Here is a 21,165-nt window from a genome sequence, read left to right on the forward strand (position 1 = left end):
TGGATGAAAATGAAAAACTAATAAAACAATGAACAAAATGGAGAATAAACATTAAAAAAAGAAACAGAATTGAAATAATAATAAAAAAATATAAAAGCCAAACTATTATTTAAAAAAAATAGCAATAAACAAATAATCACCAAAATGTACAATATTTTACCCAAAATGAAACATGAATAAGGTAATTAACAAAACAGTTTTGTTGGGAATAAATCCACAGATGACCAGTGTATCCATTATGACGCTAAAATAATCAATTATGTGATTGATTACATCATATTATATATTTATTGCTGTATTTTTTTTTGTTAAAGGTCCACTTGACCTCAGTTTCTAATCCGTGTTTTTTTGTGACAGATGGTGTCCCGATGTGGTCGTCGCCGAGCAGCGGCGTGTCGTCGTCATGGCAACCTCGCTCCGGGGACATCGAGCTGGCGGCGTACGTCCTCCTGTCCCATCATGCACTGGGGCGGATGGTGGAAGCAGTGGAACTGATGAAGTGGCTCAGTAAACAGAGGAACGGCTTCGGAGGATACGGATCCACACAGGTACGAATAAATACAAATATAACCAACGTTTAGTCCGAAAAACAGGTGGAAATACTTTTAACTAAAACTAAACTACTAATATGAAGTCCAATTAAACACAGAACATGATGAGTATTATTCAGTTTCTTAAAAGATGACACTGTACAATAAAATGTATCACAATAAATTTAGGAAATGTAATGTTCTTTACCCAAAATTTACAAAAACTAACCACAGGATTGAAATGATACGAAATAAAAAAGTAGAAAGAAATCATTGTGGTCTTCATGGTCTTAGTGGTCTTCATGGTGTTTGTGGTCTTGTTGGTCTTTGTGGTGTTTGTGGTCTTCATAGTCTTCATGGTCCTTGTTGTCTTTGTGGTCTTTGCATTCTTCATGGTCTTAGTGATCCTCATGGTCCTTGTGGTCTTAGTGGTCTTTATGGTCTTCGTGGTCCTCATGGTCCTTGTGCTCTCTGTTTTTCCAGGACACTGTGGTTGCTCTTCAGGCTTTATCCACCTTCTTATCAGAAAAACCATCGTTTGAAACCAACATCAGAATCAACGTCAAAGAGGACGACTTCTCGACCGTGGCCTTCTTCCACATCCACCAGAACAACCTGCTGCTCCACCAGACACAGCAGGTAACCATGGTTACCACAGTTTACACCCAACCCACCGCTAAAACAGGGCGGAGCCAACCAGAGTTTACAGCGCAGTCGGAAAAACGTTAAACTACAGGTTTACAGCGTAAGGCAAAAAAAACCCCAGAAATAATGTTTGGTTGGAAAATTTTTTCTGTCTTCGATCTCAGAGAATTTTGTTGGTTTAGTTTCAGAAGTTTAGTTTTCTGCGACATTTATATAAGCTATAATCTCAAATTTACACCTCTTTCATCTCGAATCTCACATTTAATTGAAAAAAAAAAATTACAGGAAATTTACCAGTAACTGTCAGAAACTTTACTCTAGTTTTACTCTATTCTGCTGTTATACATGTATATATGTTTATATTTCTATGTTTTCCATCGTCATCGTCTGTTTTCCAGATTGAAGCTGAAGATGAACTAAATCTGACGCTGAAGGCCGAAGGTCAGGGCATCGCCATGGTTCAGGTACCAAAGCATCATGGGAAAAATGGACACAATGTTTTGATGTCATAAAGACACGTAGTTTTACAAAATATTGCAATATCATTTCATTTTTAATAATTTTGTTCAGTATTGTGAACTTTCTCTCTTTTTTGTTCGTTTCTTGTTGTTTATTATGATACTGTTAGTGGATGTGGGCGGGGTTTATTATGATACTGTTAGTGGATGTGGGCGGGGTTTATTATGATACTGTTAGTGGATGTGGGCGGGGTTTATTATAACTTATCAGGTGATCTTTTTATGATGCCATAACATCACATGATCAGTATATAATGAATACATATGTAATATATATATGTAGTATATTTAATACATATTTTGCATATTTAATATATGCTGTATATTTAATATATATTTTGCATGTTTGATATATATTTGATATATTTCATATATATTTAGTATATTTAATGTACTGATCAGGTACATCGTGACAATGGTTGGAGACACTTTCTGTTCACCTATTTTTGCTGAAAAAGTCACTTTTTCTTCAGTTTCTCTGTTTTGATTAAATAACTTTTGAATTTACTGAGTTTTAATGAACATGTACATGATCAGTGAATTAAATACAAGAAAACACAGGATTTACACTGAAACATGTGAAATGTAGAGAATCCTAAAATAATAAATGGTGATAAATGACTGAGGAAAAGGTTCCATTTGGAGGAACATGTGTTAGTGTCCACAGAAGTAGTTCCAGGTCTGTACGGGTTCACTGTAGTGTCCAGGATGAAACAGGTGGTGGTTCAACATCGACAACAGAAATAAGTTTGTGTTTCAGCTCAGATCAGAGGGACATGGTGGACATGGTGGACATGGTGGACATGGTGGACACTGGGCCTGAACATCAGAGACCATGAATGAGTCAATGACGTCCATCTTTTGTTTTTTTTAATGATGTCTATGTTTGTGTGTCAGGTGATCGTATTTTACAACATCAGAGACGAAGAGCCAATGAGGAGGAAGCGCCACACCCACCCAGACGAGGCGTTCGAGTTGCACCTCGAAGTGTTCGACTCAAACGATGCGGTTCTTCTGTACATCTGCACCAGGTGGGTCTGAGTCCAAACCTCGTCTGAATCCAGTATTAACTTCTGAAAGGCACGAGGACAACGTCTGAGACTGAGTAGACACTGAAATGACACATTTAAAGACTGGGAACGACCACGGAAATGATGCATTTAAAGACTGAAAACAACCACGGAAATGATGCATTTAAAGACTGAAAACAACCACGGAAATGATGCATTTAAAGACTGAAAACAACCACGGAAATTATGCATTTAAAGACTGAGAACAACCACGGAAATGATGCATTTAAAGACTGAAAACAACCACGGAAATGATGCATTTAAAGACTGAAAACAACCACGGAAATGATGCATTTAAAGACTGAAAACAACCACGGAAATGATGCATTTAAAGACTGGAAGCGACCACAGAAAAAAAGAGGAAAAAACTGAACTTCTCATTGAATTCACATCCATTTTGTGGTGCTTTATACTTTTTCTGTGGTGTGTCCATGTAGTCTCTGACCTGGTTTTTCCCATGTGGTCCATGTAGTCTCTGACCTGGTTTTTCCCATGTGGTCCATGTAGTCTGGTCCAGGGTCTGGGCCTGGATGCCACAGGGATGGCCATCATGGAGGTGGGGCTTCTGAGCGGCTTCAGACTGTCCGACCACAAACACATGTTGGAACAGGGTGTGAGGAAGGTGGAGACGCAGCCGGGGAAGGTCATCCTCTACCTGGACTCCGTAAGTCCCACCCCCCTGAACCGCCAGAACCACCAGAACCAACGTCTGGACTCAGAACTCACAGGTGTTCTGTGTGTTTTTTCCAGGTGACGACGGACCACATGTGCATCATGATGCACACGGTGCTGGAGTTTAAAGTCGGCAAAGTCCAGGAGGCGGCGGTCATCATTTATGATTATTATGAACCAAGTAAGAGCAGAACCAGAACCAGAACCAAGTACTGGAGTCACACATCTGTGGATTTGACATGTTACATTTTCAACTTTTTGAGTCTTCATAAAAAAAGATAAAAACATAATGAGATGAAAACATATTTAGATAAAAACATAATCATTTAAAATCATAATCAGATAAAAAAAAAAATAATTAGTTTAAAACATAATCATATAGAAACATAATCATATAAAATATAATTAGATAAAAAACATAATCAGATAAAAACATAATTAGATAAAAAAAATTAATTATTTAAAAACAATCATTTAAAAACATAATTAGATGAAAACTTAATTATTTAAAAACAATCATTTAAAAACAATTAGATAAAAAACATAATCAGATAAAAACATAATTAGATAAAAAACTTAATTATTTAAAAACAATCATTTAAAAACATAATTAGATGAAAACTTAATTATTTAAAAACAATCATTTAAAAACAATTAGATAAAAAAACATAATCAGATAAAAATATAATTAGATAAAAACTTAATTATTTAAAAACAATCATTTAAAAACAATTAGATAAAAAAACATAATCAGATAAAAACATAATTAGATAAAAACTTAATTATTTAAAAACAATCAGTTAAAAACATAATTAGATAAAATACATAATCAGATAAAAACATAGATAAAAACAATCATATACAAACATAATTGGGTAAAAACATAATCATTTAAAAACATAATTCAATACAAACGTAGCCCATATGAGGTATGTCGTGTGTTTCCAGCGCGTCGTGCTGTGTCGTCCTACTCGTCTGATTGGAGGAAGGACATGACCACCTGTTACTACTGCAGCGACCACGGAGACTGCAGCCGCTGCAGCGGAGGAGACGACTACTACGACTACTACGACTACTACGACCACCAGCTGACGGCAGACGCGCGCCTGTCGGCAGGCTCCGCCCCCCCGCTGCTCCTCCTCCTCTTCATCGCCCTCTGTCTGTGAACAGAGCACACAGGTGGAGTCATGTGACCACGGCTGCACTTCCATCATGTTTAACTGTAGTGTACAAATGATCTGTGATTTAGTGGTTTTATCTGCGTTCCAGTTGGATTCTGACACTTTTGGACTAAACTGTAAAGTGGAATGAACGTGTTTGGGTTTGGCACAGTCATATGCAAAAATATTTGTATGAAATCTGGACATTGTAGACATGCTCCTTCCAAGAATGTCTACGAACTCCAGATTAAGCTGAGTTTACTTAAAAAATCTGAGGTAAACTCGTTACCTTCAAAAATTTCAATAATGAGTAATGAAAAGTTGAGTGGATTAAACTGAAATGCTTGATTTGAATGGAATTGTTATTTTAAGAACAACACACTAAATGCCAAGTTAATTTAACTAAAAATTTGTTGCCATGTCAGTTTCTTTGTATAATCATCAGACTTAACATCATCAGTTCATTTTACTCAATTCCAAGTAGATTTAAATTAAACGTATTGCGATATAAATTACTTTGTTAAACAAGTGTTCAGAGAAGGCAGACTTCCTCCTTCACCCTGAACGGTGTGCATGTGTGGACCCACTGTTTCTGTTTAGATTCAGCAGTTTCCAGGTTGTTCCATACAGCAGAAAACTTGTGGTCAAACATGGTAATAAAAAATAACAAAAGTCAGCAGAGCGTAACGGAACAGAAACAGAGCGGAACGATATTTGGTACAAAGTTGAATCTGGTCCCAGTCATGTGTCTGTCCAATTAGATTCAATTCACATCCATATTAGTTGAGTTCTAGTTTTAAATGTGTGGGAAATGGGATTTTCAGTGTTCAGTGTAAATGTCCACAGAGTCCACATTCCACAGTGGATGTGGACAGTTTAGTTCCACATACAAGAGACTGTTCTAAGCTACAGGTGGATCCAACTGGAGGAGAATCGGAGTCGTTTTAAATTTGTTATGAATTCAAAATGGACTGGGTTGGTCCCAGGGCCTAGGCCTATCTGTGGGGAAGATTTGGGAAAGATGGGTGGAAGAGTTTTACACTAAAGATGAGAACAAACAAACACACAAACACACAAACAAACACACAAAGCAAAGTGATCCCAGTACCTCCCGTTGGAGGGAGTTGTATCTATTCAGGATGCACTGATTCCATCACTAGTATCAGGTATCAGGTCTGACGCTGCACAGAGCTGTAGTAATGTCAACAAGTTCGCAGTTTGTTTTAAACTTTTTCTTTCTTTTTTTTTTTTTTAAATCTCATCAATTTGAACCATAAACAAAAATACCAAATACTCCAAAATGGTCGTATTTTAACCCTTTAAATGGAAATAATGGGAACATATTTTTTGATGCTAAAAAAAAAACCCCAAAAAATGTTTTTTCGTTTACCGGCTGACAGGCCGAACGCTGTTGTCGTCTGTTACAAAACTTTCAATCGTCTTCTTCTCCGAAACTACAGTTCCGATTGACTTCAAACTTGGTCTACAGCTTCTGTATGAGGATGTCAACACCAGGGACTGAATTATGTTGATCCGGATCTGATTCTGGATTTGGTGCGACTTTGAAAAATGTTCCCATTCTAACAGATAGGAAGTGGATTGATCCAATAAATCAGTATCAATGATATCAAGTGTGAATTTGAATTTTTTACAGATCTGATTGAATATGAGCAAAACATGGACTATTTCTGTAATAGAATAAATACACAGAACTGGGGGAGAAGAAATGGATCTGGATACATTTCCCAAAGCTTTGAATTTGGACGCTAAGCTCCAGGACCATTGGTCTGATTTTTATTTTTAAATATACTGCATAAAAGTAGGACCCAGGCTCCTGTAGTCCAACAACATACTTACAGATATAATTGACCTTCGTTTGACCTTTCACTTCCTATCTATTACCGATAGGAATTATATCAGTTAGGGATGCACTGATTCCAGTACTCAGCATGTGTACTTGTACTCATTCCTACTCTATTCCAGTACTTTTATGAATCTCAGACTTTATTAAACCTATTTCATTATTAAAACACTTCATCCACATGAGTGAAGGTGTGGTTTTCAACACATTTGAACATTTTCATTCATCTGAAAACGAAAAAACTTTGGATGTTCAGAGGCTCCGTAGTTACCGTGGAAACACCGTCATCTTCGACAACATTGATTCACCAGTAAAACCGGTGGAGTTGTCACAAACTGAACAAAACTGAAGGAAAGTTATGAAATGGGCAAAAGAAAATGTAGAAAACAAAACAAAATGAATAACAACATGAAAAAGAAGGAAAATGACGAAAAAAATGAAGAAAATCAGACAAACACATGGAGTTGGATCAGCGACAGTGGATGGACACACTGGGATTATATTCAATAGTAAATAAAATGAACAGCAACAAATTAATATTTTTTTTTCATGAAATAATATATAATGTCTAAAAAAAATTCCTAAAATGAAGTGAAAAAGAATAAAATAAGCAACAAAATGAACAAAAACAGCCAAAGAAATCAATAAAAAAAACAAAAGAACTAAAAAATGAAAGTGTCATGAGCAAAATAAAGTTGTAAATGATGAAAAAATAAATAAAAATGTACAAACTAATAAATAACACACAAAAATGGACTAAAATGAAGTTGAAAGGAATAAATTTAGCAACAAAATGAGCAAAAACAGTCAGTCATCACTAAATTTAACAGAATACAGTATATGAGAATAAAACAACAAACTAAGTAACATGAACAAAATAAACCACAAATGGAAGAAAAATGAATAAAAAGAAAAAAAATCCATAAAAATGAACAAAATTAATAAATAAATGAACAAAATAAGGTTGTATGTGTTTGTTTTTGTGTTCAGTTAATGGTAGATTTGCCTGAAAATGTCACTTTTTCTTCATTTTTTTCTGTTTTTGACAGAAGAACCTTTGAATTTACTGAGTTTTAATGAACATCTGTTTGATCAGGGAGTTAAATATAGAAAATACAGGATTTACACTGAAAACAAATGCAATAATATTCTAATAAATGTTGATAAATGACATTAAAGTTGAATCTGTAAGTTTGTACAGATCCATATGTGTGAGTTTAAGGGGTTCTGGGTCTGGGTCTGGGTCTGGGTCTGGGTCTGGTTTAAACTGACCCTGGTCTGTTCCCTGGTCCTCCAGTAGGGGTCAGTGTTGCTCCATGAACCGTCCTCTGCGTTTCCATGACGACAAAGGAACAACAGGAAACTTTTTACAGCGTTTTCACATGAAACTGGTGATGTTAATGAGACTCAGATGGAGCTGGACCCACAATGCAACAGTAACGGGTCTGTGTGTGTGTGTGTGTGTTAATATTTTTTTTTCAATTTCATCCATTTTTGTTTCATATTTTATTCTTTTTGCTTATTTTTTTTAAATAGATTTTCTTCATTTTATTGATTACTTTTTCTGTTTTTGTTCATTTTCTTGCTTAATTTCTCCATGTTTTCTCCATTATTTTGTTCATTTTTATTCATTTTGCTTTTTTTACTTGTTCCATTTGTTTCATTTATTTATTCATTCATTCATTCATTCATTTATTTTACTTCATTCTTGTTCCTTTTTGCTTATTTTTTTCCCCACATTATTTGTTTATTTGTTTTTCCCATATTATTTATTATTTTGTTAATTTTATTTGTTTTTGTTAATATTTATTCATTCTAATTACTTTGTTGTTTTTGTTCAGTTTGTTGCCTTTTATTCTTTTTTTTTTTTTTTTTTTACTTCATTCTGCTTCTTTTTTGCCACATTATTAGTATTTTTTGTCATTTTTATGTTTTGTTCTTGTCCGTTTTATTATATAAACAGAAGCCCAGTGTGTCCATCCACAGTCATTAATCCAAATCAGTGTTGTTGTAGAATGTGGGGGCTCGTCCGGGATCCGGCCTGGTTCCGATCAGTGGATCAGCAGGTGTTGAACGGTTCAGATCAGCTGATGCTTTCAGGGTCAAAGTGAATCTGAACCTGGAGTTTGTTCTTTTTCTGTAACTTGTGTTCGATGATGCTTCCTTTAGTTTTTTTTTTGTTTGTTTTTCGTGCTTTTGTTCTACATTTACGAGCCGGAGTGACGTTTGCACGAACGCTGCGCAGACGTTCTTTTACTTGGATCCAAGAATGCAGTGAATCTGACAGAATGTGGACGCAGAACCTAAACATGTTCGAAGCGCTGCTGAATCCTGCGGCTCAGACCGATTCACCTCCACCTGGAGTCGACACGGATTTACGCGAGTTTCTGTTGTCGATGCGTTACGTAACAGGAGTCAACGGTTCTGCGACAGATATTACAACCAGACTGTGTACGATAAGAACAGACGAACTATAGGACAAAGTGACGCAGAGAACCTCCTCCGATTGAACATGTACGAACTGGATTTAAAGCTCTGTTAGTTCAGGTTCCACATTCAGACCAATCTTCAATTTCATCCATTTTTGTTTCATATTTTGTTCTTTTTGTTTATTTTTTTAAAATAGATTTTTTTCATTTTATTGTCACTTTGGTTGTTTTTGTTCATTTTCTTGCTTTATTTATCCATATTATTTATTGTTTTGCTAATTTTATTTGTTTTTGTTCATTTTTATTCATTTTACTTATTTGTTTTCGTTCAGTTTGTTTCCTTTATTCATTCATTTATTTATTTTTACTTCATTTTTGCTTATTTTTCCCCATTGTTTATTTGTTTTTTTCCATGTTATTTATTATTTTATTCATTTTATTTTTTGTGAATTTTTATTCATTTTACTCATTTTGTCGTTTTCGTTCAGTTTGTTGACTTTTTTTTTTTTTTAACTTCATTCTAGTTCATTTTTGCTTATTTTTTTTCCACTTTTTTTTTTTTTTTTTTTTTTTTTTTACATTTTTTTTTTGTTTTCTTCTTGTTAATTTTATTATTAATATACATAATCTCAGTGTGTCCATCCACTCTTATTGATCCAAATCCATGGGTTTAATTTCTGTTTTTTCATTTTCATCCATTTTGCGTCATATTTTGTTCTTTTTGCTTATTTTTCAAATTGATTTTCTTTGTTTTATTGATCTGTTGCTTTGGTTCAGTTTGCCTGTTTTATTCTTCTTTTTTTTATTTCCTTTTTGTTCATTTTTGCAAATTTGTTTTGATACTGATTTATTCGAGTTTCTGATTGGTTCATGGGTTCTCTCTGGTACTCTGGCTCCTCCCACCTTCCAAACACATGCACTGATTGGTTCGTGGGTTCATGTAAATCACCTATAGATGTGAATGTGTTTTTCTCTGTACGTTCAGTCTGTGATGAACTGGTCACATGTCCAGGGTGAACCCCGCCCCCCGCCTTCACCCATAAGGAGCTGGGATAGGCTCCGCCCCCATGACCCTAGTGAGGATAAGGCGGGTTCAGAAAATGAATGAATGACAAAAAAAACACACACACACACACACACACACACACACACACACACACACACACACACACACACCCGAATCACCACCAAAATGTAGTAGTTTGTTCCTTGTAGATTGGACCCACTGGACCCACATGGACTGGACCCATGTGGGCTGGACCCAAGTGGACTGGACCCACATTGACTGGACCCATGTGGGCTGGACCCAAGTGGACTGGACCCACGTAGACTGGACCCACTGGACCCACATGGACTGGACCCACATGGACTGGACCCACTGGACCCACATTGACTGGATCCATATGGGCTGGACCCATGTGGACTGGACCCACTGGACCCACGTAGACTGGACCCACATCTACTGGACCCATGTGGGCTGGATCCAAGTGGACTGGACCCACTGGACCCACATTGACTGGACCCATATGGGCTGGACCCACGTGGACTGGACCCACTGGACCCACGTAGACTGGACCCACATCTACTGGACCCATGTGGGCTGGATCCAAGTGGACTGGACCCACATTGACTGGACCCATATGGGCTGGACCCACGTGGACTGGACCCACTGGACCCACGTAGACTGGACCCACCTCTACTGGACCCATGTGGACTGGACCCATGTGGATTGGACCCATGTGGACTGGACCCACATTGACTGGGCCCACATCTACTGGACCCACTAGAGCCACATGGACTGGACCCCCTGGACCCACGTGGACTGGACCCACATCTACTGGACCCACGTGGACTTAAACGACTGTTTTTTGTGAATAACCTGACGTCCTTAAACGTCTCGTGTGTTTTAAGGTCCGTTCATGTCGTCCGTGTTCAGTTGTTTCTTCTTCTCTTTCTTTAATTCCAGTCTCTTCGCTTCTTATTTTGGAACATTTGGTCTGTTTTTATACGACGCAGGTTCAGAACCGTCATGTGTAAATGGTTTTTCTGCGTTGGCCACAGACAGGAAGTGGAAGATAAACGAGTGTAAAGCCTGAACCCAACGCCAGGCATTAGTCGAACATTACAGTCAATGATGGCGGCGTCCTAATGAGCGCGGGCCTGGGCCGGGATGGGAATCAAACCAGCGTCAACACATGTTTGCACTTTGCACATTTACAATTTTACAGTCCAGTGCAAAACACTGGGAAAAAAAACAAAAAACTGTGGGGTTTTCAGGTCAGAGCGCTGGAATGAAACCTGCTGCATTTACACTGAGATCTGATCCCAAACATACCAGGAAACCATGGCAACGAGGGGCGGAGTCAACTTTAACCACAACACTGACGTTCAGAAGACGTTCATTTGTGCAGGGTTTTTAATTCTGACCCATTCACTAAAATCAGAACGAGTATCTTATAAATGTTATAGAAGCTCATGTTATTGTTGTATTAGGTCAAAATGTGAGCGACAATAAGGAAATTAATAAAAATAATCCTAAAATGGGGAAAATAATCATTAAAATTAGTAAAAATTAAGAAATATTATAAAGAAAGTGAAATGATTAATCAACCAAACGAACATTTTTTTGGGTAAAATTAAGAAGAAAATAAAGAAAATCATCAAGGAAATCAATAAATCAGTCAAAATAATTTGGAAAATTATCATCAAAATACTCAAAAACAAACCCTCTGGTGTCCAGGTGAGTAAATGAAACACACTCTACACTTCCTGTTATTAAAGCTCAGATTATTTCACAGTTTATTTTTGGTCTGATTTTAACAGTCGTTCATTTGTGTCTGATTGTTTAAATTCTGATCCATCCACTAAGTCCATCCCATAATAAACAGTGTTAAATTCCTACTCTAACATCCTGCGACCAAGTGAGTACACATACACACTGACACACTGAACAAAACCAAACATTTTTATGTAGAATATAGACAGAATTTTTTTTTTTTTTTTTTGCATAAAAATATGTTGTTTTTCTGTTCCAAACATGACACTGAAAGGGTTAAAAATGTTACAATTATTAAGTATTTGATATTCTTTGTTAATGAAGTTGATGAAATTCCCCCCAAAAAGTTAAAAAGTAAAAAACAAAACAAAAACTATGACATTTTGTTGACGTTATAGAGACTTCTCCCCTTTATATATATTTATATATATATATATATATATATATATATATATATATTATATATATATATATATATATATATATATATATATATGTATATATATGAGACCCCCCCCTTCCATTTTTTTCTGGATGTGCCACGGCTACTGCACTGTGTATATTATGGTAGGACCTACAGGACCTACAGGACCTGTAGGTCCATGGTCCTCCTGGTCTAAAACTCTCCACAGAACAAACACATGTGGAACGTGGGTTCAGACCAGGTTCCTGTTGGTGGTTCAGGTTCAGCCTGAGCCCAGCGTGGGTTCGTTGGAGTCAGACTCAGTAAATCACCAATTAGACTAACGAGAAGCAGACGGCGGTGGCGGTTAGTCCACTGTCACGTGTCCACGTTTATTGTGGGAGCGAGAAAAGAAATGTGGAAAAAGCTGATGTAGACGTCTGACGCACAGATAGGAAACCACGGCAACCATGTGAGGAACAGAGAACCTGGTGATGAAGAACCTGATGAAGAACCTGGGGCAGGTCCAGCGGGGGCAGGTCCAGTGGGGCAGGTCCAGTGGGGCAGGTCCAGCGGGGGCAGGTCCAGTGGGCAGGTCCAGTGGGGCAGGTCCAGTGGGGGCAGGTCCAGCGGGGGCAGGTCCAGTGGGGCAGGTCCAGTGGGGGCAGGTCCAGCGGGGGCAGGTCCAGCGGGGGCAGGTCCAGCGGGGCAGGTCCAGTGGGGCAGGTCCAGCGGGGGCAGGTCCAGTGGGGCAGGTCCAGTGGGGCAGGTCCAGCGGGGGCAGGTCCAGTGGGGCAGGTCCAGCGGGGGCAGGTCCACGTCCAACCATTGGCTCAAACACCAGGACCACTACTGGAACCTGAACTGGAACCTGAACTGGTTCCAGCCTCATCGTTCGTGTGTCATGGACTTAAATGAACAGGATGGAAATGACCTTAAAGGGTCAAAGTCGAGGTCACTCATGTCTACATTTCACCAAACACAGACTCTTTAAACTGTGTTTTTTGGTCATATTTTTACAGTTCGATGTTGTGTTTGTGCAGCTGTGGTGGAAATCCCACTGTTCTTTTCCTTTTCCAGTCTTTTCCATTATTCTTACTGATCTTCTGTAATCCCAGTAAACTTCTGTAATCCCAGTAAATTTCTGTAATCCCAGTAAATTTCTGTAATCCCAGTAAACGTCCTGGTCCTCTCAGGTCTCTGGTAGATCGTCCTCCTGTTCGCTGGTCTGAGTTGACAATAACCCTTCGGCGAACTCGTCCACGTAGCAGCGCTCCTCTGTCCTCAGGTTACTCCGCACACACCTTGTATTTATGGAACCTTTAGGATGATTTGCGACGCCTGGACGCTTCCACGAACATCCATCAGTCGTATTCTCAGATTATCGCGGGGCAGAAATCCTCAAAGACAGAAAATTGGATGGTGTGTTTTTTTTTTTTCCACCCAGGTCGACTCCATTTCAGGAGGTGCCGCGGAGCACCGGTTGGCAGGTTTGGCAGAAATATGTGCGTTGAGGAATTTCCATTTAATGTCTCACTTCAAACATCTGAAGAGCACATGAAAGGAGAAGTCTGCACAGGTAGAGTCTGGAATGTACAGAAGGAGGAGGGATCCAGCAGGACACGGAACTTCTGGAAGGTTCCACACATGTGTACAGGAGGTTATTGATAAGATAAGGTTCAGGGTCAGTTCTGTTCGCTGGAGACCATGTGGCTGCAGAAGCTAAGAGCTGACATTCCAACAGATACACGTAGGGATGGGAATCCAGAACGGGGTCTTTTTGAGAACCGGATCCCAGTAGCTCAATTCCTTGGAATCGTTTACCTGTCTGCTTATCGACTCTGCCTTCGTTGCACATGCACGATGATGTCACACGTACGCTGCATTGTTTTGGTCAGAAACGAAGACAACATGGTCCAAACAGACCAGACCAGGTCCAAACAGACCACACCAGGTCCAAACAAGACCACACCAGGTCCAAACAAGACCACACCAGGTCTAAACAGACCACACCAGGTCCAAACAAGACCACACCAGGTCTAAACAGACCACACCAGGTCCAAACAGACCACACCAGGTCTAAACAGACCACACCAGGTCCAAACAGACCAGACCAGGTCCAAACAGACCACACCAGGTCCAAACAGACCACACCAGGTCTAAACAGACCACACCAGGTCCAAACAGACCAGACCCAGGTCCAAACAGACCACACCAGGTCTAAACAGACAAGACCAGGTCCAAACGGACCACACCAGGTCTAAACAGACCAGACCAGGTCCAAACAGACCACACCAGGTCTAAACAGACCAGACCAGGTCCAAACGGACCACACCAGGTCCAGTTGAACTCTGTCAAAGCTTCCATTTTCTTCTACAGGTGGAATCCCTCCAGTCTGTTCAAACATTCGTCCACATGTGATTCATTTGATTCTCTACTCAGCGGTGCTTGTGAATCTAACAGCAGAGTGAACACCAGGCCGTCATCTGGGCCCAGTTCTGGTTCTGGTGTGGACAACAAACGTGGTTACCCCCCTCAAATACAAGTTTCTGAAGGTAGGGGAAAGGAAATGAGGTGCACAACAACAGGAGACGAGCAGAGTGGAACCGGTTCGATGTAGTAGAAACGCAGCAATAGAAGAATTAGTAAAGAGTCTGGAGTTTCACTGTCACCATGCCTGCCCCCCCCCCCCCCCCCCCCAAACTTGGCCCGGCATCATATGTTCTTATTATTTGTTCATACTGTATATGTTCTATTTTCTGTGCAGATGGAAATATAACAGACAGTTAATGCAAACACACCTGTTTGTACTCTTTTATTCCCTCAGCCAATGAGAATCGATAAGAGAATCGGGTCAATAAGCAAAATCGATAATGGAATCGGAATCGTTAATTTCTTATCAGTTCCCATCCCTAGTTTTAAACCCATAATTGTCATTGGTTCTTCTGGTCTTATTTTCCTGGTCCGGTCCACTGCAGATCAAATCGGGCTGAATGTGGAACAGGAGTTTGAGAGTCCTGCTGTAGATTCTATCGACTAAATGTCCTCTCAAATTAACGTTTATTTGCAACAGAGTATAGCAAACTAGTACAAGATCAAAACTTAATTCATTTTAGCAAAAAAAAAAAAAAGTCTCTGTTTTGAAGGCCGGGGGTTGACAGAAATTTGTGATGTTAAAATGGAGTCAGGAGAAAAAAACAGGTTGGAACCACAGAATTCCTGGGTCGGTTCTGTCCGACACTACACGTTTGACACCCGTGGTTCAGATCATTCACTCCAGTGTCGGTTTGAAGTCTTTTCACACCGTTTAAAGTCACATTGTTCAATAATTAAAGGAGACGAACCAGGACGGAGGCTGTGATTGATCCCCCAGCTGCCGTCGGCCAATCAGGCGTCAGTATTCTGGAGGTGAACTCTGATGGATGAGTCTGTGTTTTTTTTTTTTTACTGGTGTTAATGATGCGTTGGCCTTTTTCCTCACAGCGTCTTAAGTGGTCTGAGTCACACAAAGGTCGACTTATGGAGAAAACATCCAGAGTGTGAATGAACCCCAGACGATGTAAACGACAGCAGATGGAGTCCACCTCCTGCGCGTGTCCTCCACATACTTTCATGCTAATAGCGGCTAATTTCAGCCTTTAAACGTGCACTAAAAAGCAGGTGTGGGTGGAATGGATGTGTTCCCGCCGGCTTTCACCTGGACGCCCACGTCCAAAACACAAACTGAACTTCCACCAACCCTGATGATGTCAACGAGCAACGCAGACGGAACACGGAACGTCTCATGTGACCAACTCTAGAAACAGCAGATACGACGGAACAGGAAGAGGGGGTTTTAGGGAAAGTAATTTATCGCACAAAACTGCAATGGAACAACCAACTAGAGTCACATGACTAAATAACAATGAGAAAACATGAAACAAGATGAAAAAGTAAAACAACCCATGAAGAACGTTAAGAATAAAACAAAGTGAAACCAGATCAAAACGTAAACCAACACAAATATAAAAGACAAAAGATGAAAACGACCTAAAAAGACGTGAATGGATTTAACTTAAAAAGATGAAAAAAAATTCTATAAGATGCAACAAAATGAAAAGAAAAAGTGACAATGACAACAATGAGACGAGATTTAAAAAAAAAAACAAATGAAAAAACAAATGAAAATGTAAAAAATGAGACAAATCAAAAGCAAAATAAAAGACGAGCTGGAAAATGAAACAAAATGAAAATGTAACAGTGAAACACGATGAAAACAACAGAAAAGCAAATAAAATACCGGAAAAAAACAAAAAAAATAACAATATGATAAAACATGATAAAATGAAAAAGATTAAATAAAAAATGGTCCTTCAGGAACCAGATCATTCTAACAGTAGAATCCTGTGAAGGCTGAAGCAGCTGAAGCTGAAACTGAACTAATGCACAATGAGGAAGATGAAGAAGGACTGAAGGCATTTAGGAAAAGGACGGAATACTGTGGGTTAAAGCTCCATCCATCCATCCATCCATCCATCCATTCTCTTCCTCTTATCCGGGGCCGGGTCATGGGGGTAACAGTCTAAGCAGGGACGCCCAGACTTCCCTCTCCTCAGACTCCTCCCTTTCCTCAGGAATCCTCCCTTCCCTCAGGACTCCTCCCTCTCCTCAGACTCCTCCTCCAGCTCTTCCAGTTGGACCCCCAGGCGTCCCAGTCCAGCCCACAGACACAGTCTCTCAAGTGTGTCCTAGGTCTTCCCTCAGGTCTCCTCCCTGGTGGGACATGCCCAGAACACCTCCCAGGGAGGAGTCCAGGAGGATCTGAACCAGCTGTCTGATCCTTCCTCAGCTGGTTTCCTCTGGATGTGGAGGAGCAGCGGCCTCTACTCTGAGCTCCTCCCTGGTGACTGAGCTCCTCCCCCTGTCACTAACCCACCCTATGGTGGAGGCTCATTTTGATCGCTTGTATCCAGGATCTGGTCTCGGGGTCCTGACCCAAAGCTCATGACCATATGTGAGGGTAGGAACATAGACTGACCGGTAAATCCAGAGCTTCTCCTTTCGGTTCAGCTTCTTCTGAACCACAACAGACCGGCACCAATCCGTCTGTCAACCTGACGCTCCATCCTTCCCTCACTCGTGAACCAGACCCAGATACATGAACTCCTCCACTTGGGACAAGGGCTCCCCGCCGACCCGGAGAGGCAGACCACCTTTTTCTGGTCCAGAACCATGGCCTTGGATTTGGAAGTGCTGATCCTCATCCCACTCCAAACTGTCCCAGGGCACGCTGAAGGTCCAGGTTTCAATGAGGCCAACAGGACAACGTCATCTGCAAAAAGCAGAGATGAAATCCTGTGTCCCCAAACCGGACCCCCTCTGGCCCCTGCCTGCACCTAGAAATTCTGTCCATAAAAATTATGAATAGAACCGGTGCCAAAGGGCAGCCCTGCCGGAGTCTAACATGCACCTGAAGGTTAAAGCTCCAGCAGATGTCTGTTACTGGGACAGGTGTGAACCAATGAGGAACTCTGAGGAGCTCCAGAGGAAACACACATAGAAGCAGGAGTGGCACTAACCGTTTGGTTTACCTGTGGTTTTCACTCCAGTTCCTAAACTACCACACAAACGGACTTTAGGAAGTTTGTTTGTCGTGTTCAAACGTCACCTTGCACCTGAAAGTTACTGTGGAAAAAGAAAGGCAGAGTTGGAAAGAGGATCCACTCTGCAGTCATGAACTTCAGAACAGCTGGGACACAGTTCTGCCCTTATGACAGTAGGAGCTAGTGCTCATGGGAAATGGAGTCTATGTCCCCCGAAAAACACCAACGAGTCAGACTGAAGGTGTGGCTGTAATCCACTGTAGACACGTTCTACACACAGAGCTTTAATATAAAACTATATTCTGACATTTGTTGTTTTGTTAGAAAAGAAACACCTGAATTCAACGTGTCCACATACTTTTGTCCACATAGTGTAGATCATAATGATGATAATGAGTGTTTTATGTTCTGTCTTGACATGGGTCCATAAGAGATGATTGCGTTTGAGGTCTGTCTGATACTATGAGATAATTGTCTATTTCCAGCTGAGTCACTGAACTGACCTCATGCATCTGCTGGTAAAAGAATTAAAGTGCTCATATTCGAGCGTCTACCTGCTGCACATGTCAAAGCGATCACCTCCCAGTCCAACGTGTCCTTTCAGATCGAAGACATGACACATCCTGATCCGGTCCAGACTGAGGAGGAACCACCTGAAACCTGTTCAGTCCAGTTCCTGGAATTCTCCACTTTATGAGGATTCAACATGGAAACAGTCTGACACACAGGGCAGCTCTGGGATTCAAACCGACACCATCAGACGTTAGGACGAAACCCAAACAACGAGTCCAAAGTCAAGAGACGCATCTGAGACCGAAAAAAACAGAAATGGAATAAAATGTGTTTTTAAGTGAAACAGGGATCAGAACAGAAGGAAGAAACAGAACAGGTAAAGGAGGAGGAGGAGACGTTTGAGCACAGCCGTTTAGGAGATGAGTTCCAGTCCACCTCACACCTGAACACAAGCAAGAAAATGTTCTGACACAAGAATAAACAATAGACTGGACGGAAAAAACACCATCCGATCTTTTTAACCAATCCATTGAAATGATTTGAACGGTGATATGTCAATCAAACTCAACTGTCGTTTTTCTCTCCCCCCTCCCCTCACCGGGGTCGTAGCCGGGGTTAGGGTCGTAGCTATGGTCATAGCTGGGGTTGGGGTCGTAGCCGGGGTTGGGGTCGTAGCCGGGGTTGGGGTCGTAGCTATGGTCATAGCTGGGGTTGGGGTCGTAGCCGGGGTTGGGGTCATAGCCGGGGTCATAGCCGGGGTCGTAGCCGGGTGAGCTGTCGCTGTGCAGCACTCGTGAACCCTCAGGACCTTTGGGGGAAGTCTGATGAAAGGGGTCTGGACTTGTGAATGGAGTATTTTCTAAATGTAGCTGCTCGAACCGTGTTTCTCAGATCTCTGCCCCACCTTTAGTCCTGCAGGAGGTGGTATTCAGGAATGTTAAGGGGCAATGCTGGTGGGGGGTTGAGGGTGGGGTAACACCATATGGCCACGTCCGTCCATGTCCGTCCAGGGTTGCAGGTCTCAGTTCCTGTCCGGTCTAACCCTAAACCCGTTGGCTCCACATGTTCCTGCTCCGCACCGTTGGCTCTGATGCCAACCTGTTTTATGAACGCTGGCGTTTCCAACGGCCCGAGGCCTGAATACTTTCCACTGACACAGAGTGTGTTTTCCAGCTGCTTTGCATATGAACCCTCTGTTATCGACAGTGAGTCTGCAGATGAACGCTGTGGACAGGATCTGCTCTGTTTACGTGGAAATGTTTCTGAATACGAGCTGTGCCCTTTGAACAGTCAGCCTACATGAGGATCCACTGGGTCCGATGCCAGTCTTGGGTGGATCCCGTCCCCTATCCAGCAGGTTCCCTGGCCTCCTTTGGATCAGCAGTTCAGCTGGAGGGCTTTCAGTCAGGAATCCCAGAGTCCCCCATGCATGGTTTCAGTCCCCAAACCTGGATGAAGGAAGAGATGTTGGGATCCGGCTCCAAGGACCAAGAAGATAGAAAAATTCTGCGATACACTCTGAGACTAAAGACGGACTCACTGGGTTCTGGAGTCAGAAGATTTTACTCACAAGGAGTCAAGTCCATACAGCAGATGCAGCAGCTGGGCTGAGTAACACCAGGAAGTTTAAGATCTTCTAAAAGAACATGAATATTCCAACCACTGGACCAAGTCTCCAAACATAATGACGCTGATCCAGTTCACCATTGGCTTTGGTTTCCAAAACACAGAACTGCATGGGTTCAGTGACCGCATTTGAAACACTTCTCCCACCTACACCAGGTCTGATCTGCCCTAAGGACAACAAGCCGCTCTGGACCTGAACTGGAACGAAACAAGCAGAGAGCAAAGAACTGGTGGACACATCCAGAGTGGACGTGTGTGGACATTCTGACAGGATCAGTCATCAGAACCACCAGAACCATCAGAACCACCAGAACTGCTGCTCTGGACACCTCTGTTTACAGAACACAGTCTAACAGTCCAGTAGTATATTTGTCTAACACCATCATCCTGCCTGTGCACGGTGTCCTATCATTGTCCCAAATGTTTTAGAATATTTGCTCAGACTGATTTCGTGAAATCGTGTTCTATCTCACACCAGTTCTGATGGCATTTGGTGGGTTCTACGGACGCATTTGGTCCTTTCACGTGTTATTCAACAACATTTGATCATGTGTCAATTTACATCAAGATTCACAAAACCCTAACCCTAAACCTAATCCTAAACCTAATCCTAATCCTAATCCTAATCCTAATCCTAATCCTAATCCTAACCCTAAACCTAAACCTAAACCTAACCCTAAACCAAATCCTAAGACTAAACTTTTATCAATAATTTAATATTTTCACATTATTTATTTCAATATTATTTAAATGACGGTGTGTTTTAACTTGGTGACACAACAGGGTTGATAATCTGACGTCCGTGTGCTCATGGAAAGGGTTGAACTTTCCACTTCCATAGTTCCGTCACATTAAACACATGTAACTCTGTGTTTCCTGTAAATCTCGTACATGTTCGGTGTCGCTGTGTGAACACGCTCCGTTAAACACAAATATTTGATGTGTTTCTGTTGACACGTTCAGTCCAAAGTGTGTTTTTTTTTCCAGATAATCCATAAAACAGCGACTGTCAGCGTCTGTGCTGACCCGACAGACCAAACAAACACGTCTTCGTCTTTTTTAAGTTTGAATTTTCGCCTGATTTGGTCGCTTTACAGCGCTATCGTCCGCATCGTAAACGTCCACTTCTTCTTCTGTGGGGAAGGCGATGAAACCCAGCGTTACCGCGACGATCCTGATGGATCCGCAGCTCTGGGTGGAAAGAAAAGTGTGCTTTTTGGCTCGGACGTCAGGTGATGTCAGCACGGCAGCTTGTAATCCAGATAAATACGGGACTGAGTTTGAGCTGCAGCGTCACCGTGTAGAAGAGCGATAAGAACAGGAAAAAAAAGAACAGGAGCAGCAGAAACCTGGAAAAAAACAGACGACTTTTATAGAAAA

The 21,165-nt window shown here is 41.0% G+C and overlaps 1 protein-coding gene across 2 annotated transcripts in view; it reads left to right on the top strand.

Annotated features, from left to right (window-relative positions):
- Positions 1–5,415, top strand: part of LOC115415858 (CD109 antigen-like) — a 40,887-nt gene extending 35,472 nt beyond the window's left edge. For both annotated transcript variants that reach the window (XM_030129520.1, XM_030129521.1), the window contains exons 27-33: positions 358–548; positions 1,014–1,169; positions 1,574–1,639; positions 2,591–2,724; positions 3,271–3,427; positions 3,514–3,616; positions 4,384–5,415. In XM_030129520.1, coding sequence (XP_029985380.1) covers positions 358–548; positions 1,014–1,169; positions 1,574–1,639; positions 2,591–2,724; positions 3,271–3,427; positions 3,514–3,616; positions 4,384–4,601 — 1,025 coding nt within the window. In that variant the 3' untranslated portion in view covers positions 4,602–5,415. The remainder of the gene's footprint in view (positions 1–357; positions 549–1,013; positions 1,170–1,573; positions 1,640–2,590; positions 2,725–3,270; positions 3,428–3,513; positions 3,617–4,383) is intronic.
- Positions 5,416–21,165: the final 15,750 nt, after the last annotated feature.

This window comes from Sphaeramia orbicularis, unplaced genomic scaffold (genome assembly GCF_902148855.1).
Source record: "Sphaeramia orbicularis unplaced genomic scaffold, fSphaOr1.1, whole genome shotgun sequence".
NCBI classification, from domain to species: Eukaryota; Metazoa; Chordata; class Actinopteri; order Kurtiformes; family Apogonidae; genus Sphaeramia; species Sphaeramia orbicularis.